This window comes from Hyperolius riggenbachi, chromosome 1 (assembly GCF_040937935.1).
Source record: "Hyperolius riggenbachi isolate aHypRig1 chromosome 1, aHypRig1.pri, whole genome shotgun sequence".
Lineage (NCBI taxonomy): Eukaryota > Metazoa > Chordata > Amphibia > Anura > Hyperoliidae > Hyperolius > Hyperolius riggenbachi.
The window spans coordinates 427809787-427836909 of NC_090646.1; the positions used below are offsets into that span (position 1 = coordinate 427809787).

The 27123-nt window shown below is 41.4% G+C and overlaps 1 protein-coding gene across 6 annotated transcripts in view; it reads left to right on the forward strand.

Annotated features, from left to right (window-relative positions):
* The window catches only part of NTRK2 (neurotrophic receptor tyrosine kinase 2), a 384661-nt gene that overhangs the window by 71530 nt on the left and 286008 nt on the right, over nucleotides 1-27123 (forward strand). For all 6 annotated transcript variants that reach the window (XM_068237090.1, XM_068237088.1, XM_068237097.1 and 3 more), the window contains 4 exons: nucleotides 10524-10598; nucleotides 11862-11933; nucleotides 13440-13508; nucleotides 22184-22341. In XM_068237090.1, coding sequence (XP_068093191.1) covers nucleotides 10524-10598; nucleotides 11862-11933; nucleotides 13440-13508; nucleotides 22184-22341 — 374 coding nt within the window. The remainder of the gene's footprint in view (nucleotides 1-10523; nucleotides 10599-11861; nucleotides 11934-13439; nucleotides 13509-22183; nucleotides 22342-27123) is intronic.

A 27123-nucleotide genomic window follows, 5' to 3' on the forward strand; every position in this document is an offset into this window, starting at 1 on the left:
CTTCGCACCCTGAGCTATACCAGGCCACATGGTCCATGGTATGGGGGGCTCTGGGGGGGAGGGGCGGCCAAGCCTTCCCCTCTTCCTCCCGGAGCCCTTGTCGGTGCCCCAGGAGAAGGTGGGGGCGATGACTCCCTGGGGGGGGGTTCATGGTGGCATCCCAGACCCCAGATGCCCCCCCCAGGAGAAATGAGTATAGGGGTACAAAGTACCTACTTCCACAAAGGGTTAAATGAAATAAAGACACAACCACGAAAAAAGTCCTTTAATTTTCTTAATTAACCATAAATACTTACCTGTACCTTTAAAAAAAATTCCCACGCCATTATCCTCGGTAAATGACCCAACGAATTACAGTATCCTCTTATGTTGCGATCTTCTATTAAGTTGATGGAAGATCTCCGAAGCCCCCCACATAGCAGAGAATGCGTCCTTTCCTACGCATAGCTGCTAGCTCCCGCTGTCTCTCCCCACCTGCCTGCCTGCTCCTGTCAACCCCCACCTAGCCTGGCACCCAGTGCAAATGAGTGCACTGGGTGCCAGGCTAGGTGGGGGTTGACAGGTACAGGCAGGTGGGGAGAGACAGCAGCGGGAGCCAGCAGCTTCACGTCCTGCCGAGGACGCATTATTTGCTATACTAACGGCTCATAAATGAGTTGGATCTTTTTAATGAATCGGTTCTTTTTTAATGAATCGACTCTTTTTTTTTTTTACTTTAAAATCGATTTTCTCAAAAACTATAAGGTCTTTTTAAAAATGTTTTTCTTCTTGTTCCCACTGTTCTTCTTAACATTCCCAGTACTTTTGGTGTTGCTAGCTTTTAAAGGGGCTTTGCTATTAACCGTTAAAGTCGGCGGGGGTATATTTTCCCACAGTCAGAAGGTGAATTTAAGGTGAACTTGAAGAGCAAAGGAGTCGGCACTAGTAGCTGACGGCTACCTGAGTGGGGGTTGGTGGATGGTTCATTGTGCCTCCGGACAGGCCAAGTACATCAGATCAAATGAAAGAGAAAGGTAGAATCCGGGCACTATGAGCTGAAATTACCACACTTTATTTCATCCCCAAACACAGACAGATACAGGTGTATAGGGCTGGTCTGACAGCCGTTTCACAAGCAGGCTTGCTTGCTTCTGACAGCCTGCTTGTGAAACGGCTGTCAGACCAGCCCTATACACCTGTATCTGTCTGTGTTTGAGGATGAAATAAAGTGTGGTAATTGCAGCTCATGGTGCCCGGATTCTACCTTTCTCTTTCATTTGAGAAGGTGAATTTACAATGAAACTTTAAAATTGATTTTCTCAAAAACTATAAAGGTCTTTTTGAAAAAATGTTTTTTTTCTCTTGTTCCCACTGTTCTTCTTAACATTTCCTGCAAGTTTGGTGTTTCTAGCTTTTAAAGGGGCTTTGCTATTAACTGCTAAAGTTGGTGGGCGTTTAATTTTCCCACGGTCAGAAGGAGTTATTTTAAAATGATTTTCTCAAAAACTATAAGGTATTTTTGAAAAAAAAAATTCCCCTCTTGTAGTCACTGAAAGATCTCAGGTGTTAGACACCTTGAAACATCTTTTCCATCACTTTTCTGGCCAGCATAAATGTTTCTAGTTTTCAAAGTTCGCCTACCCATTAAAGTCTATTGCGGTTCGCGGACGTTCGTGTGAACCGAACCTTCTGCTGCAGTTCGCGAACAGGGTTCGCAAACCGAAAATCGGAGGTTCGCGACATCTCTAGAAAGGAGTGGGACTTACAAGAATGTATGTGTGCTAGGTGTAATGTAACTGATCTGTTCATTTTTGTTGAGGTATCTGACAGATGGTATAGGGTCTTGGTTCTCATTAAAGCTTTCTAGCAGAATATTTTTTTTTCGAAGCAGGTAATTTGGCCACAAATTGGCCGTGCCCATTTTTAGATTACAGAAGTACTGATTTCTTGGAACACCGGTAATTTGGGTACTGGAAGCGCCTGAGGCCAAGAGCAGTGGGGGAGTTTCGGTACTTTTTAGCAGAACTCTGTAGCAATGGCACTAAAGCACAAAAGCGATGTTGGATGTCCTTTACTTTGTAACGGAACTCTGTAGCTGCAAAGACAGGAGCAAACATAGTGCTAGGGTTTGGCTACTCATGTTGATGAACTTCATAGTGGCGGGGATAGCGATGATCGTTGTGATGGGGACACTGGTTAGTGCCATTTCATAGCAGCGGTTTTAGTGGTATGTGTAAGTTGGGGAGTTAGTGTTAGGTATAGGTGGGGCGGAGGTTAGTGTTAGAATAGGATAGACCAGTAATGGCTAACCTTGGCACTCCAGCTGTGGTGGAACTACAAGTCCCATGAGGCATTGCAATACTCTGACAGATCTAAGCATAACTCTGGAAGGCAGAAGCATGATGGGATTTGTAGTTTTGTAACAGCTGGAGTGCCAAGGTTAGCCATCACTGGGATAGACCGATAGTGAAATATCTGTAACACCACTGATATTCTAATATCGATAGCAGGTGATAGAGAAATATCAGTAGAATTACCGATATTCTACTATCGACAATATTTTGTGCCCACTTTACCTTGCGGCACTTTGGCACTGACGTGCAATGCAATATCACACTGTAGCATGTATTTTTGTGTGCTGCCTCATTCGGCCAGTGTGATTTTGAACAGCACTGCGGATGGTTGTGCATTGCTATACAAAGCAGGACCACCAGATTATCCTTATTAGAATGAGCCCTTGAAAAATTGTATCATAATAAACACCCTTATTTTACTATTTTCCACATCTTTTACTTGGAGACACTCAGAGGTAGAGAGGTGGCTGTGGCCCACATCACTTGTACAGTTGTTCTTTGCAAGAAGGAAGAACCTTCCTACCTCCCCTTGCAAGGTACCTCCAATGCTGAAAGGCTTGTGGTCTGGTGCAGCTCAGGAAAGGGGACGGCATGTGCTCACTGCCATCCCTGACCTGGCCAATTAGACTGCATGGACAGCGAGGAGAGGGCCAGCGCATACCACAAAGGCTGCATCTGAAATGAGCAACAGCTCACATGTGCAGTACCTCTAATAAGCTATCTGCACACTTCGAATTCAATTCAGATGCATAAATGTAGCATTTGTTTTGGACGCATGGCATGCATTTTCAGCCTAATAGAGGTGGTCCTGTAACTTCAGCCAGTCGCGGCCAGTCTGCGGAAAAGAATTGCGCCCTCTATGTATCTCTCCAGCGGCCGCCTTTCAGTGTCCCAGAAGATAAAATATATGAACTATTGGCCTTTTTTTTTTATCTAGAAGCTATTGTCTTCAGTAAAGAGTTTTATGGCTCTAATTCCTTATCAATATGGATTACTTTACTACTGAACTCTTTCAGGCAGAAAAAGAAAGGAACACAGGCTAGTTATTTGTTTGCTTGGCACTTTACATACGCATTTCTATCTCATCACATTTCACCTTGGGTACACTTTAACCACTTGAGGACCGTAGGCTTTACCCCCCTTAAGGACCAGACCCTTTTTTTCCATTCAGACCACTGCAGCTTTCACGGTTTATTGCTCGCTCATACAACCTACCACCTAAATGAATTTTGGCTCCTTTTCTTGTCACTAATAAAGCTTTCTTTTGGTGCTATTTGATTGCTGCTGCGATTTTTACTTTTTATTATATTCATCAAAAAAGACATGAATTTTGTCAAAAAAATGATTTTTTTAACTTTCTGTGCTGACATTTTTCAAATAAAGTAAAATTCCTGTATACATGCAGCACGAAAAATGTGGACAAACATGTTTTTGATAAAAAAAATCCCATTCAGCCTATATTTATTGGTTTGGGTAAAAGTTATAGCGTTTACAAACTATGGTGCAAAAAGTGAATTTTCCCATTTTCAAGCATCTCTGACTTTTCTGACCACCTGTCATGTTTCATGAGGGGCTAGAATTCCAGGATAGTATAAATACCCCCAAAATGACCCAATTTTTGGAAAGAAGACATCCCAAAGTATTCACTGAGAGGCATAGTGAGTTCATAGAAGATATTATTTTTTGTCACAAGTTAGTGAAAAATGACAGTTTGTGACAAGAAAAAAAAAAAAAAAGTTTCCAATTCTGCTAACTTGTGACAAAAAAAAATGAAATCTGCCACAGACTCACTATGCTCCTCTCTGAATACCTTGAAGTGTCTACTTTCCAAAATGGGGTAATTTGTGGGGTGTGTTTACTGTCCTGGCATTTTGGGGGGTGCCTAATTGTAAGCACCCCTGTAAAGCCTAAAGGTGCTCATTGGACTTTGGGCCCCTTAGCGCAGTTAGGCTGCAAAAAAGTGCCACACATGTGGTATTGCCGTACTCAGGAGAAGTAGTATAATGTGTTTTGGGGTGTATTTTACACATACCCATGCTGGGCGGGAGAAATATCTCTGTAAATGACAATTGTTTGATTTTTTTTTACACACAATTGTCCATTTACAGATATATTTCTCCCACTCAGCATTGGTATGTGTAAAAATACACCCCAAAACACATTATACTACTTCTCCTGAGTACGGCGATACCACATGTGTGGCACTTTTTTGCACCCTAACTGCGCTAAGGGGCCCAAAGTCCAATGAGTACCTTTAGGATTTCATAGGTCATTTTTGTTTCAAGACTACTCCTCACGGTTTAGGGCCCCTAAAATGCCAGGGCAGTATAGGAACCCCACTAATGACCCCATTTTAGAAAGAAGACTCCCCAAGGTATTCCGTTAGGAGTATGGTGAGTTCATAGAAGATTTTATTTTTTGTCACAAGTTAGCGGAAATTGATTTTAATTGTTTTTTTTTCACAAAGTGTCATTTTCCGCTAATTCGTGACAAAAAATAAAATCTTCTATGAACTCACCATTTGGGCCCCTTAGCAGGCCCCTTTGGGCCCCTTAGCAGGGGCGTAGCAATAGGGGGTGCAGAGGTAGCGACCGCATCGGGGCCCTTGGGCCAGAGGGGCCCCGAAGGGCCATTCCTCAACTACAGTATTAGCTCTCTACTGTGCTCATAATAATCATTTCTATAGATACTTTGAGTAGTGGTAATCATTAACAAACTGTTTCCCATCCCCTTCTTGCACCTCTGACACTGTAGTTGCCATTGGCAGGTTTTGGTGCACCATATTAATTGCTATGTATAGAGTGCTTGGGGGGCCCCATTGTAAAACTTGCATCGGGGCCCACAACTCCTTAGCTAAGCCACTGCCCCTTAGCGTACTTAGGGTGTAAAAAAGTGCCACACCTGTGGTACCGCCGTACTCAGGAGAAGTAGTATAATGTGTTTTGGGGTGTATTTTTACACATACCCATGCTGGGTGGGAGAAATATCTCTGTAAATGACAATTGTTTGATTTCTTTTACACACAATTGTCCATTTACAGAGAGATTTCTCCCACCCAGCATGGGTATGTGTAAAAATACACCCCAAAACACATTAAACTACTTCTCCTGAGTACGGCGATACCACATGTGTGACACTTTTTTGCAGCCTAGGTGCGCTAAGGGGCCCACCGGCCTATTCACAGGTCATTTTGAGGCATTTGTTTTCTAGACTACTCCTCACGGTTTAGGGCCCCTAAAATGCCAGGGCAGTATAGGAACCCCACAAGTGACCCCATTTTAGAAAGAAGACACGCCAAGGTATTCTGTTAGGTGTATGGCAAGTTCATAGAAGATTTTATTTTTTGTCACAAGTTAGTGAAAAATGACACTTTGTGAAAAAAAAAAAACAATAAAAATCAATTTCCGCTAACTTTTGACAAAAAATAAAATCTTCTATGAACTCGTCATACACCTAACAGAATACCTTGGGGTTTCTTTTTTCTAAAATGGGGTCACTTGTGGGGTTCCTATACCGCCCTGGCATTTTACGGGCCCAAAACCGTGAGTAGTCTGGAAACCAAATGTCTCAAAATGACTGTTCAGGGGTATAAGCATCTGCAAATTTTGATGACAGGTGGTCTATGAGGGGGCGAATTTTGTGGAACCGGTCATAAGCAGGGTGGCCTTTTAGATGACAGGTTGTATTGGGCCTGATCTGATGGATAGGAGTGCTAGGGGGGTGACAGGAGGTGATTGATGGGTGTCTCAGGGGGTGGTTAGAGGGGAAAATAGATGCAATCAATGCACTGGGGAGGTGATCGGAAGTGGGTCTGAAGGGGATCTGAGGGTTTGGCCGAGTGATCAGGAGCCCACACGGGGCAAATTAGGGCCTGATCTGATGGGTAGGTGTGCTAGGGGGTGACAGGAGGTGATTGATGGGTGTCTCAAGGTGTGATTAGAGGGGGGAATAGATGCAAGCAATGCACTGGCGAGGTGATCAGGGCTGGGGTCTGAGGGCGTTCTGAGGGTGTGGGCGGGTGATTGAGTGCCCTAGGGGCAGATAGGGGTCTAATCTGATGGGTAGCAGTGACAGGGGGTGATTGATGGGTAATTAGTGGGTGTTTAGGGTAGAGAACAGATGTAAACAATGCACTTGGGAGGTGATCTAACGTCGGATCTGCGGGTGATCTATTGGTGTGGGTGGGTGATCAGATTGCCCGCAAGGGGCAGGTTAGGGTCTGATTGATGGGTGGCAGTGACAAGGGGTGATTGATGGGTGGCAGTGACAGGGGGTGATTGATGGGTGATTGACAGGTGATTGACAGGTGATCAGTGGGTTATTACAGGGAAGAACAGATGTAAATAATGCACTGGCGAATTGATAAGGGGTGTCTGAGGGCAATTTGAGCGTGTAGGCGGGTGATTGGGTGCCCGCAAGGGGCAGATTAGGGTCTGATCTGATGGGTAACAGTGACAGGTGGTGATTGATGGGTGATTGATGAGTAATTAGTGGGTGTTTAGGGTAGAGAACAGATGTAAACAATGCACTTGGGAGGTGATCTGACGTTGGATCTGCGGGCAATCTATTGGTGTGGGTGGGTGATCAGATTGCCCGCAAGGGGCAGGTTAGGGGCTGATTGATGGGTGGCAGTGACAGGGGGTGATTGATGGGTGATTGACAGGTGATTGACAGGTGATCAGTGGGTTATTAAAGGGGGGATACAGGCATACAGTACACAGGGGGGGGGGGTCTGGGGAGAATCTGAGGGGTGGGGGGTGATCAGGAGGGAGCAGGGGGCAGTTTAGGAAATAAAAAGAAATAGTGTCGACAGATAGTGACAGGGAGTGATTGATGGGTGATTAGGGGGGTGATTGGGTGCAAACAGGGGTCTGGGGCGTGGGCAGGGGGGGGTCTGAGGGGTGCTGTGGGCGATCAGGGGGCAGGGGGGGGGGGGGGGAATCAGTGTGCTTGGGTGCAGACTAGGGTGGCTGCAGCCTGCGCTGGTGTTCCCTCGGACACTGGGACCACCAGGGCAGGAGGCAGCCTGTATAATAGGCTTTGTATACATTACAAAGCCTATTATACGCAATGATCGGCGGAGATTTGTATTACTCCGCCCACCGGTGCTGCTAAGTGGCCGGCGAGCTGGAGGCTACATCCCCGGCCATCAATCCCCGGTGGAAGATCCCGTCACGGATGACGCGATCGCTCCGCCCATGCCCGTACAAGGACCGCCGCCAATTGTACATGCGGCGGTCCTTGCGGGATCCACTTTCCGGCCGCCCCTGTGCAGTGAGCGGTCGGTAAGTGGTTAAGGATAGGCACAAAGTCAAAATTAAAGAGGCACTGGGCTGGGTTTTTTCTCCTAGGTGATATTTCCACATCTTATCAGTAAATGCCTTTTAAGCTACCAGCAAGCAAGAAAATATTGATAATAAATTTGACAGCCCTTTTCCCCTAGTTTTTGGTCCTTTGTCAATTGCAGAGGGAATGCTGAAGCGTTATTTTAAACAGAAGATGAAAATGTATCTCCTAGAAGAAAACTTTGGATCAGGCCCACTGTAGAGACATATAGCAGAATGCAGTAAATTATTCAGCTTACCCACTTTTATGGTAATATGGAAACACTTCCTATAACTGTACATTGCTGTATATTGCTATGTTGTCCCACCCTCCCAGTGATGCTTAGCCTAGGCTGTTTAGCTATGTAATATTCTCCTCCCAGAGCATTCTGGGAGACCATGCATTATTTTCAATTGCCTCAGAATTCTCAGAAATAAACATTCCATTGAGATGTCACAATACGTTTCAGAATCTAAGAGTGAGGACACGTTTTTACAATGGGTAAACACTGACGAAACAATTTATAAATTAATATAGTAAAAAAAAAGCAAAAAAAAAAGCAATTTTATTATGTTTTCACTATAGTTCCCCTTTCAAGATGTGTTAGTGGTAAATAGTAATGGAGAGTTCACAGTTGTGTTAGTGATGGGACTGGTTGGTTTGTCCTCTCAGCTCAACCAAACCTAGTGCATGAACTATTCCAGACTGCTGGCAGCCTGTCTGTTGAAATGATTGTTTTGGCTAGATTTACCCCATACCAAAAATTTCCATGACAGTCAATTGCTTGTCAACCGCGTTTAGCCGATTGTGGAAGACCAGGATGCCTGCATAGATATCATTTTGACAAAGCGAACCGATCATTTCGGCACAGATTTGCGATCCACCTCATGCTTCACGTGACTTTGATGCTTCCTCTTTCTAGCTTGGGCGGAGGAAGTATTGTCACATTAAACGCAACATGGACCACAACCCCTTGACCCTCTCCACAAGCTTTGGTGTCGAACTGCAGTGTACGGCATACACTTCCGAATAAAAAACCCACGACTTGAGCACTAACACAGACCAAGTTAGAAGAAGAACCTTCCAATCCCCAGTCTCTTTATGAAGTTTAATGTAGCAGAGAAGTTTCTTACTAGTTCTTTCTTACTATCTCAGATTTAGTAATTATATCCATAAGATGGGAATTAAACTACTTAAACAGAAAATATAAAAGTAAACATTTGATTGCTTTTGATTCAGTTTGTCACTAAAAACAATTCACAAGACATAGGTCTCAACTCTAAAACCCCCTAAAATCTATTTTGCAACTCATCATGGCTAAAATAATACTACATATCACTCATTTGATGGCTAGTTGGGCATCTTGCAGGCCATTAACTCCGAACAGTGCAAGTGGCTTTGTGCAGACCACTTTTTCCATAAAGTATTGTAGCACCATACTGTGTTTGCATATATATATATATATATATATATATATATATATATATATATATAATATATTTATATATATATATATGTTAAGAGCTTTCTAGAAAGGTCTCAGTCCTGTTATAGAGCTATGTCCTCACTTCCTGTCCCTTACCACTGTGTCACAGTGAGTTACTCAAAGCATTTTCCTTAAAATGAAACAATGTCCGGTTAGTTCCTGTCTATGTCCCTGCTGAAAAGATTTTACCTACTCCTACCTTTCAGGGACCTCCTCAGCCGTATAGGAAGTCAGTAGAAATCTCTGCAAGTAGTTCGAATAGAGAAAATAGAATCTTACATAGGTTCTAACGTTTACCTACTCCATCCTAAACTAAAATAGCAATCAATTGGTCAAAGTTCAATTTTAAAATGAGATTCCACTCTAAAAGAATATAACACTTTCTAAAAAAAACCTTTCTTAGTGTGTCATCCAAAATGGACTGAACTGCTGTCCTTTGTGCAAATCAGGGACGGTAGGCCAGGCATCGGCTTGCCCCACTGTGTTAAAATAGTGCAACTTTATGAAGAGCTTAGTGTAGTATGGCACTCTCTAGGGCAAGATCTATGCATATGATGTACAGATCAGACCCCAATTGCCATTACTTACAGGACAGGTCCAGGATGAAAAAATAAAAAAAACTTATTTGGGGCTTCCTCCAGCCCCTGGCAGCATATCTTTCTCTTGTCGCAACTCCACTTCCAGATGGTGTCCCGTGGTCCCCTCTGAATTATTTTAGCAGAACATCACTGAAATGGTTAAACAAAGCACTTTGTCCTGCTATTCAGTTTCAAATCCGCATCCAAACTGGAGATAACAGTATCTTTGTTTGCTTTCAAATGTTGATACATTTGTGTAAACACAGTGTAACAAGTGAAAAGGAGCTCTCTGTGAAGCTCTTTGTGCTTCAAACACACAAACGACTCAGAACAGCTAAGTAGAAGATGTTAATATATAATAAAAAGCAGTTTGAATAAAATGCAATGGCAGGTTTCAGGGCAAGATAAACTACACTCTGGAAACTTGTAATTTGTAAACAGACAATATCACTTATGCACAAAAGCAAATATGATAACTGTATAAGCAATAAAAAGTAGGCAAACACATTTTTATTGAATGTTATGTCGGAGTTTCAGACCACTTTAAGTACGGGCCCCCTTAAGCAGTGAAGAATATGAAAAAATTACAAGTCTTACAAGTATAATGATATATTTTCATAAATTCAGTTGTGATTTTTGCCTTGTGCTAGTTCTGCTTTTCTGTCTTGTAATTTATCCTTAAATTGATGGCTGCCTCATAAAGCTGTTTCTCGTCTCCTGCAGTATAACAAAATTGATGTTCTCTATAGATATTGTAGTATTTCATCTAACCGATTTATTCATTTCTTTTTTTCTTCTTAGTTACATTGCAAACCAACGTTTATTTGCCTCGATCAATGAGGATGATGTTAAGATTTACACTGGACTCAGAAATCTGTAAGTACAGTGTATAACATTTTATTACTATAGTGTAGCTAGAAATGTATTTATGTAGTATGCCATTCCTGACTGTTTAATACAGAACAAACATATGTGTACCCTCTTTTCTAGGAAGCTTCTCAGAAAGTAGAATTATTAAAGGAAATAGCTGTGTAGTCTGACTCACTTAAGGTTCCGATAATCCATAGAATAAGGAGGAACTGCCATTAACTTTAATAGAATGTAGTGAATTACTCTGGATATCCACTTTTACACTAATTATCTTGGTTTCAGCATCAGGAAGGCTTCTTGTATCTATACATTACTGTACATTGGAATCTAACTCTGCCCTCTTATTGATGCTTGCCCTAGGATATGGTGTCATGAAGCCTTCTCCTCCCTGTGCATTCTGGGAGACCAGGGCCCATATGCAATTCACTTTTTCATCTGAGTTTTCCCCCAGGTGTTAATTTTAAACTTGTCAATAAAATGCCACCAGAAAGCAAGAACATACGCAAAATAATGTTGATAGTACTTTTTCACCTACTTTTTGGTACTTTTTAGTTGAAAAGTGCAGGAAAGTTATTTTAAATAAAAGATGAAAAAGTATCTCCTAGGAGAAAACTCAGGTGAAAAAGTGAATTGCTTATGGGCCCAGGTGTTGTTCCTGCTTACTTCAGAGAGGGAAAAATAAAACGGTCCAGCTTGCCAGCAGTAAAGAAATAAGCTATTTTATTCATGAAGTTATATTTGGGAAAGGTCCCTCTTTGAAGTCCCAGCTGGAGTGCCTGCTTAGATGCAATAGATAAAGACCTTCTGGCTGACACCTTGGTGAGGAATAATCAGAGTGCAGACTGGCACAATCACTGGTGGATCACTCCCCAAAGGGAACAGAAACACTCATATAAAAGCCTTTGGCAAGATGCTTTAAGAAAGATAAATGCCCCAAACTTATATTTCAGTTTTGGCTGGTATGCCACAATATTTCTCTGCAAGGAAATAGATGTCAACCAGTCCTTATTTAGTATCTGTTTTTGTCAATGACCTAATTAATGTAAGTCGGTACATGACCAAAGGTGAACATAAACTTGACCCTAATAACAACTGAGCCCTCACACTAACCCTTCTTTAAACCTAGTGTACTATTTATCTTTCCAGTCAGGAATTAAAACAACATGCATTACATATAGATAGTATCTGTATCTATCGCCAGTCTACCAAATCTTGGCAGCAGATTCTGTTATTTGTGGACTTCTCAAATCACTGACTGTTTTATTTTAGAACTGTGATGGACTCTGGTCTGAAGTATGTGTCTCGCCAAGCATTCCGCAAGAACCTCAAACTTACTTACATGTGAGTAATCAATTTCCTACTTGAGCAAAGGCTGCTATGCTGCTTGTCATTACAGCAGGTGATCTCCTGCATACACTCTTTCCTTGTAGTGTTACTACACCTCTGAATCATATAAAGACAAGCTGATCACGCCTTTTCACAAACATGTCATATGTATCCTTGAAATAAAATACAGTTTTAATACAGGTAAAAGTAGAAATTCAGGCACAGGTATAATAAAAGGAATATTTAAAGAGAAAAAAACATATTTTTTTTACCTTTCCAGTAAAGCTCCTGCTGATCAAAACAATTAAATTGGTCGCCCGCGAGCAGAGTACCGTATATATTAGGTGCTCACTCTTCAGCTGAGTACCAGCTATTAGGGATGAACGAGCACAGTTTTGAGAGATGCAAACCTGTACCCACTCATGTCCAAGGAGAGGGCAGTGGTTAAGGTTAGGCCTCCATAGGGAGGGCTTTAAGGTTGGGTGGGCTTTAATGATTGGCTTGGGGGGAGTTTTGAAGTTTAGACGTGGTGGGGTGTCTTGAAGGTTAGACGTGCAGAGGTCAGTTAAGGTTAGACATCGGGGGGGGGGGGGGAGGGGGGATTTATGGTTAGGTATCAGATGGGGTGTGGTTAAGGTGAGGTAGAGGGAGGGTTCTGTGTAAGAATAGGGTTAGGTTTAGTTGTAGTAAAATATCTGCATTATTTACAGATATTTTACTATCATAATTTCTATTTTCCATTTTCCAAAATCTAGAATATTGGTACATTTTGCGATATTTTACCAACTGAAATTTGGCGCTTACATTTTCCCCCGCTACTTTTTCATTTACGCACTTCAAGGAACATTATTGTAAAAAACTGGAAAACTTAAAATACATTTGTACACATACTTATAGGAGGCACAATTCACCCAGCTTAAAATGCACTATAAATGACCTTTCTCTTATTTTGCTGTCGCTTACAGAGAGAGATCTGACAGGTTTTGAACTAGTTCATCTGCTCACTGGAAAGGATCCATACAAATATGCCAACCAGCCTTCCTACTTGATGCACACTTTTTTTTGGCAGCTGGACTTAGCAACTGCCATCTAGTAAGAACTTTTGAAAAAAAAGAAAACTCAGTGAATCCCTCATACGGAGATGGACTAGTTCAAAACCTGTCAGATTTATCAGATTTTTACTACGTGCTGTAAGTGACAGTGACATAGGAAAACAAAGGTAATTTGTTGTGCATTTTACTCTGGGACAAATGCACATTTATGCCTATACATTCACATATATTTCAGACTTTATCATTCTGTGAAATAGCGGTCCAATAAGATGATGATTTATTGCAAGCTTATGAAGCAGAAAAGCACAGTGTAGAATACAGATGTGTGACTGAACCTGGAGTATATTTATACAGTATATTACTATTAGCGTGATGATCCACCTAGTAGAATGAAATACAGTGCAGTATATTAACTCAAATGAAGGTATTGCTATTTCACTGATTTTCATTTTGTTTTAAATTTATGCAGAAATCTTTCAGGAAACAAACTGACATCATTAAGTAGAAGATTATTTCGACATCTCTCATTGACCCACCTGTAAGTTACATTTTACACTTTATGATAAGTTAGGTATAAAGTTTCTACTGTATTAATTATCATGGATCTAGGTGAACAGATATTTTGTTACAGTGCTATGATGTTTTGTGTACCTTGAAGAGGGATATATATGTTGACAGATGAATTGTGAACACAGGTACACATCATACCTGTACATGTTTGGTTACTATGCCTGTTAATCTGAGCCTCCAGTGCTTTCCCCAATATTTTATTAGTGGTTTTATGGCAGTACCTTCATCAGAGTTTCTGGGATTCTTTCCTGTTGATCAGCTAAACCCAATCAATGCCCTTCTCCTTAATAATGTATATCCCTATCCTCCACTGTAGCTTAAACCCTTTCCCCTAATGTCAATTTCTTCCTAAAACCCAACTCTAACCTTCCCTCCGTTGTAAATCCCATCCGAACTCCTAACTTTAACCTCACCTAATGTACAGCATTTCCTAAGGAATAGCCCTAATCTGCTAACCCTAAGTGTTAAATCTAACCATACCCTAACCTTTCTCCTAACACTACCACACCTAAAATGGTGCCTGGACCTAACTGATACCCATCTTTAGTCATCTTCTTTTCCTTGTGTGTGATTTGGACACTGTTGCTTGGCTGCTGATAGCTAAATGCTGACATTTAACTGATGCACTATACCCAAGCATTGGAGCTCTTCAAGACGATTGGTGCCCATATCAAATGCCTGGTACCCAAAATATACATTAGGGGAATAGCGGCACCCAGATTAACAGGTACACTATTTATCTGCCTAGCTTTGAGCCTGCTAGATTGACTTGAAATAGAATATGTTGACTAATCGGTTCTTTTGTGTTATAGTAGAAGCAGTAGAGTGTTGTACCATGTTAGCCATCAGTAAAAGCAAATAGTTTTGAATCAGGATGATACAATTTATTGGCTTACTTAGTTACATAGTTACATAGTTATTTTGGTTGAAAAAAGACATACGTCCATCGAGTTCAACCAGTACAAACTACAATTCCAGCCTGCTCCCTCACATATCCCTGTTGATCCAGAGGAAGGCGAAAAAGCCCCCACAAGGCATGGCCCAATTAGCCCCAAAAGGGAAAAATTCCTTCCCAACTCCAGATGGCAATCAGATAACATCCCTGGATCAACATCATTAGGCATAACCTAGTAATTGTAGCCATGGATGTCTTTCAACGCAAGGAAAGAATCTAAGCCCCCTTTAAATGCAGGTATAGAGTTTGCCATAACGACTTCCTGTGGCAATGCATTCCACATCTTAATCACTCTTACTGTAAAGAACCCTTTCCTAAATAAGTGGCTAAAACGTTTTTCCTCCATGCGCAGATCATGTCCTCTAGTCCTTTGAGAAGGCCTAGGGACAAAAAGCTCATCCGCCAAGCTATTATATTGCCCTCTGATGTATTTATACATGTTAATTAGATCTCCTCTAGGGTGTCTTTTCTCTAGACTAAATAAACCCAGTTTATCTAACTTTTCTTGGTAAGAGAGACCTTCCATCCCACGTATCAATTTTGTAGCTCGTCTCTGCACCTGCTCTAAAACTGCAATATCTTTTTTGTAATGTGGTGCCCAGAACTGAATTCCATATTCCAGATGTGGCCTTACTAGAGAGTTAAACAGGGGCAATATTATGCTAGCATCTCGAGTTTTTATTTCCCTTTTAATGCATCCCAAAATTTTGTTAGCTTTAGCTGCAGCGGCTTGACATTGAGTACGATTATTTAACTTGTTGTCGATGAGTACTCCTAAGTCCTTCTCCAAGTTTGATGTCCCCAACTTTATCCCATTTATTTTGTATGGTGCTAGACCATTGGTACGGCCAAAATGCATGACTTTACATTTGTCAACATTGAATTTCATCTGTCATGTATGTGCCCATATAGCCATCCTATCCAAATCCTGTTGCAATATGGCACTATCTTCCTGAGAGTTGATGATTCTGCACAATTTTGTATCATCTGCAAAAATAGCAACATTGCTCACTACTGCATCTACTAGGTCATTAATAAATAAATTGAAGAGCACTGGACCCAGTACAGACCCCTGTGGGACCCCACTGCTAACAGTCTCCCATTTTGAGTACGATCCATTGACCACAACTCTTTGTTTTCTGTCCATTAGCCAGTTCCCTATCCATGCACACAAACTAGGGGAAAACAAAAAGTAAGCTTTTGGCTAATAAGCCTTCTTCAGACTTTGTTCCTGTATAATAACACAATGTTAAAAAACACAGCTTAGATGCACTGGACATTTGAATGAAAAATGTTATTTTGCAAACATAAATAAATGTCCTTAGATGCCTCAAAGCAGAATGAAACCCAGCAGTTCTTCTCTGCTCTAGAAAATTATTTACAGCATATTATACACAACCAGCATTTTTTTTTTTTTACTAGAACAGCATTCAAAGGGTTACTTACAGGAAAGTTCAGTGCAGAGAAATCTGGAAGCATCCGAAGTGGAGATAATGTTATCTTGTGTTAACTTAATTGTATCAATGTGACACATTCTCTGACTGTGCAGAAGCTTCTGGACACAGACAGACACTCAAAGCATTTCTGCCTTAATAATAAAACCAGTTATGAATAACATGCAAAGTCTCTCAAAACAAAAAACTGTACTTCTGGGAACTTGTAATTTCTAAATGAATAATAATACTTATGCACAAATGCAAATACGATAACCGTATGCCATATAAAAAGTAGGAAAACATGTTTTTATTGAATATTATGTCAGGGTTTTATACAGCTTTAATTACAATTTTAGGAGGGTCTCAAAGAGATGCTAACTAATTTATGACAAATAGTTAAGACCACTTGTTTGCATCTTACCAGCACAGGAAATTAAAAATAACAGGAATTGTGGCATTTAAAACCCTTCATACCAGCCCAAGAAGTTAGAATCCTTGTTTAATCTTTCATCTACAGTTTTGAACCAATGCATACAATTTGTTTCTTTTGTTAGTCTATCTCTATGCAATTTGAAATCACCCATTAATACAGTGACATGACGATCACTTAAACTGTGTCCATATAAACAGAAATGTGTGGACAATGGGAGATCAGTATATTTATTCTTTTTGTTAACTGCAAAAAAAAAAAAAAAAAAAAAGAATACATATTCTGATTTCCCTGTGCCCACACATTTCTGTTTACGTGAACACAGATTAAGAGATCCTCCTGAAGTTGTAATTAAGGCACCTAATGATTTTACTTAAGTCTGCAAAGAATATTCTCCTCTGAATCTCTAGTTTATTTGAGCTGTGTATTTTAACATCTTGTTAATATACAGGAATATGTCTGAAGAAGGCGTATTAGCTGAAAGATTACTTTTTGTTTTCCTCTAAGTAAGTTGATAAATGGTATCATTCTGATTTAAAACTTCTTGTGTTATATAAGACATTTTGTTTGAGAAGCTGTTTCCCTCAGGTGAAATAGTTATTGTCCCACCAGTGAGGTTTAACTATGTATGTGGATACTCAGAAAACATGCAACATAAGTAAGATGGCAGGACAGGTTTAGGAAACAAAATACCTTTAGAAAGTAAAATAAATGCTGACAGTCATGTGCATGTGCTACACAAGTGAGAAGAGCGGGGTGAGCTAGCAGAACTTTCTAAGTAAATTATTTCAGTTCAAAATTCACGGGTCAACAACAATTCTAACTAATCGGTACAACTGATTTCAAGCTGTGTGTGTTGTGGGTGAGTGGGGTGGGGGGGATTTAATACGTGCAAGTGCACACACACAAGTGCAGGAGTTATGTGTGTCAGTCAAGAAGGAAGGTAGGCAGGAACAACAGGCTGCGGAGGACAGCGATCAGGGGTCACCTGTACTCTCTTATAATTATGGCTGAAATAATGAGGAATTATCATTTTGGCAGAGGGAAACCATAAAAGTGTAATTAGCTTTAATCCCTGACAGAGGATTTATGTACAGATTTATGAACATACACTCTACCTATTAGGTGATCACTGCTGATCACTGCCGGTCTGCCGCCTCAGTATTTTCCTCACTTCAGTTTCTACAGCTTCTTCAATTAGCCTGGGCCCTCTCTTTACTCTGTCTAGGGCCCACCCCTCCCCCCCATTCCCTAGCAAAGGAAGTCACCTGTCCTGACATGCTGCTTAGTCCCGGTCCTGCTTCTCAGGGATTGGTGCATGTTAGTAATGATATGCGACGGCTTATGGAGAAGAGGCAGCCAGTGGGGATGAAGACAGGGAGCACAGACGGAACTGCTTCATAGGACAGGTGCATTGTTATGGTAACAAAACTTTTCAGGGTCCCTGGGAAGCGAAAGTCAGGAGGAAACCTGGGAGGGCCCTGCAGCTCTATGGTAGTGCCGGCCCTATTCGCACACACCTTAATAGAAAAACAGTGCTGTTTGAAGCCGTGAGTTTGATTCTAAAAAAATTAGCTGGAAAAAAGTAAACTATGGCCCTGCATCACACATACTTTATGATTCAATTGGGCAGCACGGTGGTGTAGTGGTTAGCTCTTTCACCTTGCAGCGTTGGGTCCCCAGTTGGCACACACGGGAAGAACTATCTGCACAGAGTTTGTATGTTCTCCCTGTGTCTGCGTGGGTTACCTCCGTGCACTCCGGTTTCCTCCCACACCCCCAAAACATACAGATAAGTTAATTGGCTTCCACCTAAATTGGCCCTAGACTACGATACATACACAACATGATATAGACATATGACTATAGTAAGGATTAGATTGTGAGCGCCTCTGAGGGACAGTTAAGAGACAGGACAATATACTCTGTACAGCGCTGCAGAAGATGTTAGCACTATATAAATACTAAATAATAATTCAGTCGCAAATTGCACCTCCCCTGGTACATCGAAATGATCAGCCACAGTGTTAGGAAGCTGCTGAATACTCAGGCTGATTATGTCAATGCACCAGATGAGTTAGAAGCTGCTCGGCCATTGCAAGCCATAATTTGAATTTGCTATTAAACGGTGTGGGGCAGTAGTGTACTTGCTTGAAGTACATTTTTGAAACACCTGCAGTTGAATTGGGCCCATGGCGTGCTTAGCTCAAAGGAGCAGATTTTCTTGTGTAGGAGGTGCTGTATCTTAAAATTTAATGTCAGTTACACGTGTGGGATAGTGAGAATGTCAGGTTTTCCATACCAAATGGAATGGAGGAGCATAGCGATCCAAGAATTTTTGCAATTTCAGCACCTCTTCACACGAGTGGTGTTTTATTCCTCGGTGAAATCATTTGTTTTCTTTCATTTTCCAGAAGAGAGTTGTATATAGCTTATGAATAATGTGTTCCATGCTAGTAAGGTGTGAAAGCAGCTTTTAAATACAGTGCAGCTGATACAGAAAGCTTTGGTACTATTAATGTTCTTTTCATTTACTTTTTTAAAGCAAACCTGAACTGAAAATTAAAAGTCAAAATAATCATACACACGTCATACTAACAGTACCTCCCATGTAGTCTACTACTTATCAATCACTTTCTCCTCTACCTGTTTGGTTACTGTGGTTGATGGAATTCTCCACCCTCCATTTTAAAAATGTCGATGACCCCATAACAGCTTCCAGGTCAGCACACTGTTTACATTGCATACTGCACACATTATGACACAGCTCACACTGCACATTAAGACAGTTTCTATGGATCAAGTGTGTTTTTGAAAACATAATCCAGAAATGCATTTCTGGATTATGTGATCCAATACTGCCATACTATTGCATGGGCAGTGTGTTCACATAAGGCAACATAACACATCCAGTGTGAACATACTCTTACAGATGATTTACAAAAACAAATGTGTGTGGTGGGGATGCCCCCAGCTTGTATAGCAGCTAACTTCAGCCATCAGCAGTGGTGCCTGCAAAGGAGGGGTGACATAGCTGAGAGCATTACATCCACTGCTGCTTAGCATTAGAGCTTTTCAGGCTATCACTCTGGCCCAGTGGGTTGCCTGGTAAAGCCTTCTACCAGTAAAATTAGCATGTCATAATATTAAGCCCTGCAAAGCTTTAGGTGAGCTTGTAACCCCGCCCCCCCGCCCCCCCCCCCCCCCCCCCCCAGTGATGTTTAGCCTAGGCTATGATGTAATGCAGTCTTCTCCCTCAGCGCCTTCTAGGAGATCATGTGATATCCTTGGCCCCTTCACAGAGGTGATATAAAACATTTCACGGTGATCTGCCTTGCCAGCAGTAAAGATGCTTGCATTTCTGATAGGTTTAGTAATTTAAATTGGGGTGAGGTAAGGTTTTAGTGTCCTATAATAGTAATAGCACTGGAGGCTGAAGTTGAAAGACTCTATTTAATGGCATTCTGTAGCAGAATGACTTATAAAATGGTGTTATGTTGTATAGATGTTCCTACCAAAGGATTCAAATTTTGAAAACTGACCATGACCATAGTCTAGTTTAGTGAATGGCACCAGTCTTTGGCAACCCAGCTGGTAGCTTCCAATAGGAAATACTCCAAAATGGATGTTTTGCATACAAGGAAAGTAAACTAAAATAAAGATTATCAGTAATAAAAGAAATTGCTAGTTTTTAAATAAAAAATTACATTTCAAGTTAAAACATACCTGAACTGAGAGGGCTTTGGAGGTTGCCTTATTTATTTCCGTTTAAACGATACACATTGCTGGCTGTCCTGCTGGTCCTGTGCCTCTAATAGTTTTAGCCATAGACCACTGAACAAGCATGCAGATCAGATGTTTCTGACTGAAATCTGATTGGGTTACCTGCATGTTTTGTTTCAGTTGCTTGATCCAGATACTACTGCAGCCAATGAGATCAGCAGTACTGATAGGTAACTGCTACTGTTCAAAAGGTAATAAATATGGCAGCCTCCATATCCCTCCCATTTTAGTTGTCCTTTTAAGGTGTCCTTTAAAAAAGCAGTGCATTCAAAAGGTCACTGCCCAGTGTTTTCCTATTTTTTCCCCCTTGATGGTGTAGTATATTTGTATTTTTGTGTTGGGTATACATTTTTCGTTTGACACATCAGCTACATCAGTTTGATTTTTAAACGTTAACTTTCTCTTTTCTCGACACTTAAACTTGTCATAAAATGCTTGGGTTGGTTTGTTGGGCTCGGTTATATGTCATTATCATTATACAGCTGGATTACATTAGGTGGAGGAATGTTACAATCATTCACTTAGGAATGATAAACTGTTTTTAAAGGTCCTTTTACGGCATCTCTGTGACATTGTACATCCAAGCAATATTGTTAAATAATCTTTAGAGTACTAGTTAGGAGATTAAATGGAAGGCAGGTTGCAAGGTCATCACAACATTTCAGATTTTAAGAGTAACTGATATATGGATTAGTCATCAGTTATCAGGAATTTGCCGTGTTAACCATTCTGGTAAATTAAACTGCTCAATAACAAAGTTTCACGGTCCCATCCCTTTTACACCATTGATTAAACTGTCAGACTTTTTACTATTTATTTTCAAATAAATCTTGTTGTCTTTAGGCCCGGTACAGCTGTACAACTACTAGCATGTGAGGACTCCTAGGCATGTCTAGCTAACATATAGCAGTTAAAGAGGAATGTTACTGTATATAAGTTAATGAATAAAATTGCTGATTTTTGCACTATTTATTAAAATGTTATAAATGATTAAGGCTGGATTCACACTATAAACCAGCGTTGGTGATGCGGTGCATAGCGACCGATGCACCTCATCGCACTGTCAAAAACAGGCCTTCAGAGACTATTGCGCGGTGTTCACTGTCTGGCCACCGGCCAAGCAGGAAGTGATGTGTGCTTGCTGTCACTTCCTGCTTCGGTATGCGGAAGCGTATTGTTAAAATACGCTTGTGCGCCGCAATGTTGCATCTGTAATTTTTTTCAAATTCCACGCATCGCCATAGACTAACATGACTTCCACGCGGACGTGTGAAAGGTCTCACCATAGCAGCTGGTAATAAACAGCAGGCTTTGTATCAAGACGTCATACCAGATACAGAACCCCAAATAATGCAATCAACAATAAAGGCAGAAGAGGAGGAGCTGCTTCCCCAGACCTAGTATACTACTGATGAGTAATCCCCATGCTGTTTTTTTTTTTTCAGTCTTCAGAGGTGACCATGTTTAACAGCCTGGGAATCTTTCTCTTTGCAATAATAGAGACAACAGGCATGGCTGCAGCAGATACTAAGCAGTCCTGAGAGGTTTTTTTTTTTTTTACTAGTGTTAATCGGGGTAGTTTGTATGCTTGTTACAGCAGCATCAAAAAACTGATAGCACATGACAGAGAAAAGTTTATGTTCAGTTTTCATTAGCAGTGAGCATGGACGTCCGCACGTCGGGCAAATTGGGGTGCCTGACCCCCCCCTGGCCGCCAGCTGACCCCCCCCCCCGGCCACCCCCCGCTGCCTAGTGCCTAGTGACAGCAAGCAGCTCAGCGATCAGCCGGCGACCCCCCCCCCTTTTGCCCCCCCCCCCTCGGAAAATTTTCTGCTGACGCCCATGGCAGTGAGATGTTTCACCTAGCACTGTCTCTGCTCAGCACATCCTTGTATCTGAACAGTAGTCACACATTTTGATATGGAATGTGTATTGTATATGCACCATTGTTAGTAATGCTAAATGGAGCTAACCATTATATAAAAGCTGAAAATGTTGGACATGTTTTCATTTGTAGTAAAAATGTAACTCTTTTTCAGAATTTTAGGTGACAATCCATTCCAGTGTTCATGTGATATAATGTGGATCAAAGTGTATCAACAGATAGATTATGTCTACATGGACAGACGCAACATATTCTGTTATAATGAGAATGATAAAAGGATATCTCTGTCCAGTATGCAGATCCCTTATTGTGGTAAGTCATATATCATTTAAAACCAAGATCATTAAAGTCAATGGCCTCAATTCACTAAGATCATGCTGGAGATAATAAGGCAAGAGAAAACTTACCTCCACATAAGAGAGAGTTATCTTATCCCTTCATTCCTTAAGTTACCTCCTCTGTAGTTATTTTACCTCCTCTGTAGTTAATTTACCTCCTCTTTAGTTATTTTCACATGCAGTTAATAAACAGCCTGTCTTTAACTCCGGAGTTATTTTAAGGATTGAAGAGTTAACTTAAAGACAGAAGAGTTAACTTTAGGTTTGCCTGAGGTAAAATGTTTCCTGAATACTACATGCCTTATCACCATGGTAACAACTCTAGAAGAGTTATTAAAGACAGGAGATAAGCTTAGTGAATTGAGGCCAAAGAGATTTAGTCTTGGAGTTGATCATTTGTCTGTTATCATTATGATTATTCATTGTCATTTCCTAAAATAACGTACTATGCTTCATCAATTATACTGCTGGTTGTTGCAGGATCAATATGGCTGCATTCACTGAATGAAACGTACTAAAATGCACATATTTTACTTCCGCCAAACAAGTATTTCTGAATGTTATTGTTTTAGGTGTTTTTTCCCTTAATACAGTAGAATTTCAGTTCTTTGGCACCGACTGAGAGTGGTAAATGCTGCATAAATATAGTTTCAAGTTGCTTGACAGTTGCTATTAATTATAGACCTACCCCATACAGTACCCATCAACTCTGTATTAATGTTGAAATACAGTAATTAAAAGCATATAATAAATGTTTAACTTCCAGTATTTTCTACGGTAGTGGTAGAGAAATTACTGGATAGGCATTGCATCAGCATCATTAGCATCTGATGATGTAGCTCTAGATCACTGAGATTCTATTGTATAATTTTGATGCAGGTAAAAAAATGTGCCATGCATCATGCATTAAATGGTCTTTATTAGGTGATTCATCAAGTACTGGCCATTTTTCTGGGTATTCGGAAGACAACTCAAACTCAACCTAGAATTAATAGAATGAAGATTGTCACTTTACGAACAAGCACATGACTGAAATTGCACAGCTAATTGGCTATGACACAGGTGTCAAAACTCCAGTCCTCTAGGGCCGTATCCATGCCACTGTTTAGGATGGACGGAGAAATGGAGAAATGTGTACTTGATGAACCATAACTTTCCTGATTCGGTTCAGTTCCATCAATTAATTTGTGAAGACCTTGGCCCTTGAGTACTGAAGTTCAACATCCCAGGCTAAGATTTCAGCAATGTTTCCTAAGACCTGAAATTACCCAGTGAACCCCTGACACCTGAAAGAACGTGGCCCCATCTGATCTTGATCCTTGATGTTGTCCAAAGATCTCTAGTCTAAAGAGTCTTTAACAAATGAAACTCTATGTCCAGAATCCAGTGCAAGGTCTCTTTCATCCCAACATAGTTCAGTAGTGCTTTCAGTGTGAATAAGCCTCAACATTTTAGCTTGCATAAAATAACATGCATTCTAATAAGTAGTGCACTTTTAAAATGAATGGTTTGTTGAAATGTATTCAGAGTTCTTATGAAATGCTGCGTTTACTACAGAAAAAATGTCCTGAACAGTGGCTGTACAAAGAGGCCAAAGTGAGGCCAAGAGGGAGCTGGACCAATAGGGGCCTTAGATACGTTATTGACGAACACAGCACTCTGTAATTAGTTTTGTCTTGATGATGAGGAGTATTGATTAAAACATTCAATGGAAATCTTGCTCCATGTCAATTTAGATCCAACAAATCAAAGCATGTGATGTCAAATCTTATGGTAATCATTTTTGGATTATGCTCAGGAAATCATTCTTGTTTTAAAATACATACATGACATCTTCTGAATTTTACATATTTACCTTAAGGGAAGAAAAACTGCATATTTTAGTTAAACAACTCCTGTCCAGATACTGGGTTATAAAACAGCTTGGCTATACTTGGGTACATGTGACATTTCATCTTACGAAAGATCTTCTTGTACTCAAAGCATGTGCTGTGCACAATGGAATTAAGAATCTTTTTATTTTCCAGAGCTGTTTATGTGGTTTCTTTGGCAGCATAATTTTCAGCCTTACATTTTTTTTTTCATTTTACTGTTGAATCTCTCTTCTAAATTATTACAGTGGGATGCGAAAGCTTGGGCAACCTTGTTAATCGTCATTATTTTCCACTATAAATCGTTGATTGTTATGATAAAAAATGTCAGTTAAATATATCATATAGGAGACACACACAGTGATATTTGAGAAGTGAAATTACCTTTATTGGATTTACAGAAAGTGTGTAATAATTGTTTAAACAAAATTAGGCAGGTGCATACATTTGGGCACCACAAAAAGGAAATGAAATCAATATTTAACCCTCCTGGCGGTAACCCCGACCTACACTCTGGGTAGCCACAGCAGAGGATTTCTCTGCCCCGGGATGGTTTTTTTTTTCATAAAAAATGTTTTATCAGTTGTAGCTAGCAGTTCGCTAGCTACCATTGCCCCCCAAGTCCCTCCGCTCTCTACCGATCCCTGCCGTTATACGTACCCCCCAGGGATCCCGCGATGGCGCAGCCTCTCCAATCAGGGCCAGGCTTCGCTATGGGGAGCAGGGGCGCCTATACCAATAGGCAGTACAGGCAGCCGCTTGGGGGCGGAAGTTCGCCAGAAGGCGCCGCCCACTGCTACTGTAACTTTTTTTTCCCCGCTGTATATTGATTTTACAGCCACTGAATGCAGGCTCTTAGCAGGAGTGAGGGGGAAGGAGCGTGACATCACAGGAAGTGCAGAGCCGAGGCCAGGTCAGGAAGTGATTAGGAGTCCGGAGACTGAGAGAGTCTGGTTGATGGAGCGTGGGGAGAAGCAGCTAGAAGAGCGCAGCTGGCACTGGCAGGGGCTCTGACATGCAGGAAGATTTACACACAGACCAGTAAGTGATAGAGCATGTCATGCTGGGGATTCATCACCACTGTATCGTCACTGCACCCAGTCCTGTTGATGCAGAGCAAACTTCAAAGGAAAACTTCTTTATGGCAAAGTGTGAAAATAAACAAAGAAAAGGAATGCTCAGACTCTGCTTTGGGATCCTGTGATGGATGAATGCTTTCTGATCCTGTGTAGAGCAGTGCACATTATGTGGCAGATAAGGCTGGTATAAGCAAACAATGCCCTGTATGCTAAGATGGATTTGTGATGCTAAATAGAGTTCCCTGGAACATTCTGTTTACAGTAGTTGGACTGCTTGTAGTGCAGACAAGCACACATACCTTTCATTGTGTTTTTAATACTTTATTTTGCATCTTTTACAGCTATTTTCCAAACTTTTCTGGGTCTTGTGAAGTAGTGGTGGGGGATGTGAGACATATACTGCCTGGTACACAGCATGCAATTTCCCGTCAGATAGACTGGTTGAAATCGATAATTTCCAACAGGTCTGATCTGATTTCCAATCATTTTTCTGATCAATTTTTCCAATCACTTCTATAGAAAATTGATCAGAAAATCCATTGGAAATCAGATCAGACCTGTCGGAAATAATCAAATCAACCTGTCTTATCTGATGGGAAATTGCATGGTGTGTACCAGGCATTTATGTGTAGCCTTTTTAAACTAACATAAGAATAAAATACATTTTGTACAAACCAAGCGATCTCCCTGTGTTTTGCATTTCCATTCTCACAAAAAACAGACATGATGCTGCAGCTCTGCTCACTGGCTCCTACCAGTGTTTCCATCCCCACCACGGTGCCGCCTTTGAGATGCATCCCCTCCACACCCCAGCCAATAGAGACAGAGCACACATGCTCTGCCAACCTCTAAGGCCACCCCTTCCTAAGCAGCCACAAGCGCAGTGTAATGTTTACTGCACATGGCTCTGCCCCTGGCCCTGCCTCTAACTCCACCCAGTCAGACAGAAATGGGGGATGCTGCACCAGTCTTTTCCTGCCACTTGCCTATACCCTCCGACTGATCAGGTCCATGCTCCTCTTCAAGCATGAATGCAGCCGCACCATGCCTGCACAAGTACAGCCATTCCTGTGCAGTAAGCCTGATCCGCCTGTGCATGAGCGGCTCTGAGACACTACACAGATGCGGCCATGCTCACATGGGTATGGCAAGGCTCTGCTCATGCTTGAAGAGGAGCGCAGCCCCTATCAGCTAGGGGGTTGCGGGGGGGGGGGGAGGGGGGCAACACTGGTTTTCTTGCCTGGAGTGACAAAAAGGCTAGAGGCGCCCCTGAAGGGGAGGATCGGGATTGCGCATGACATCATGACGTCGATGACGTCAGACGTCATGTCCGATTGTCGCCATAGCGATGACTGAAGCACATTGGGGAGGCTGCGGCTCTCACGGGATTGCGGCTAGGCAAAGTATAGCGGCGGCGATCGGGGGGATCAGAAGGGTGTGGGGAGAATTGGGGAACAATGGTAGCTAGCCTAGTGCTAGCTACAACGCATACAACAAATTTGATTAAAAAAATCCCTCCCGCAGATGCAGCCTCAGAAACTGCGTACCGACAGGAGGGTTATTAATAGATCCTCCTTTTTCAGAAATTACAGCCTTTAAATGGTTCCCTTAGGACTCCAATGAGAGTCTAGATTCTGGTTGTTGTATGTCTTTGGTGCTGATCTGTGGGTTGACTGTTCTCACCATTTGTCGCTTCTGTTTATCTGAGATTTTTCTTGTTCTGCCACTTTGAGCCTTAACTTGAACTGAACCTGTGGTCTTCCATTACCTTAATATGTTTCTAACTGTGGAAACAAACAGCTGAAA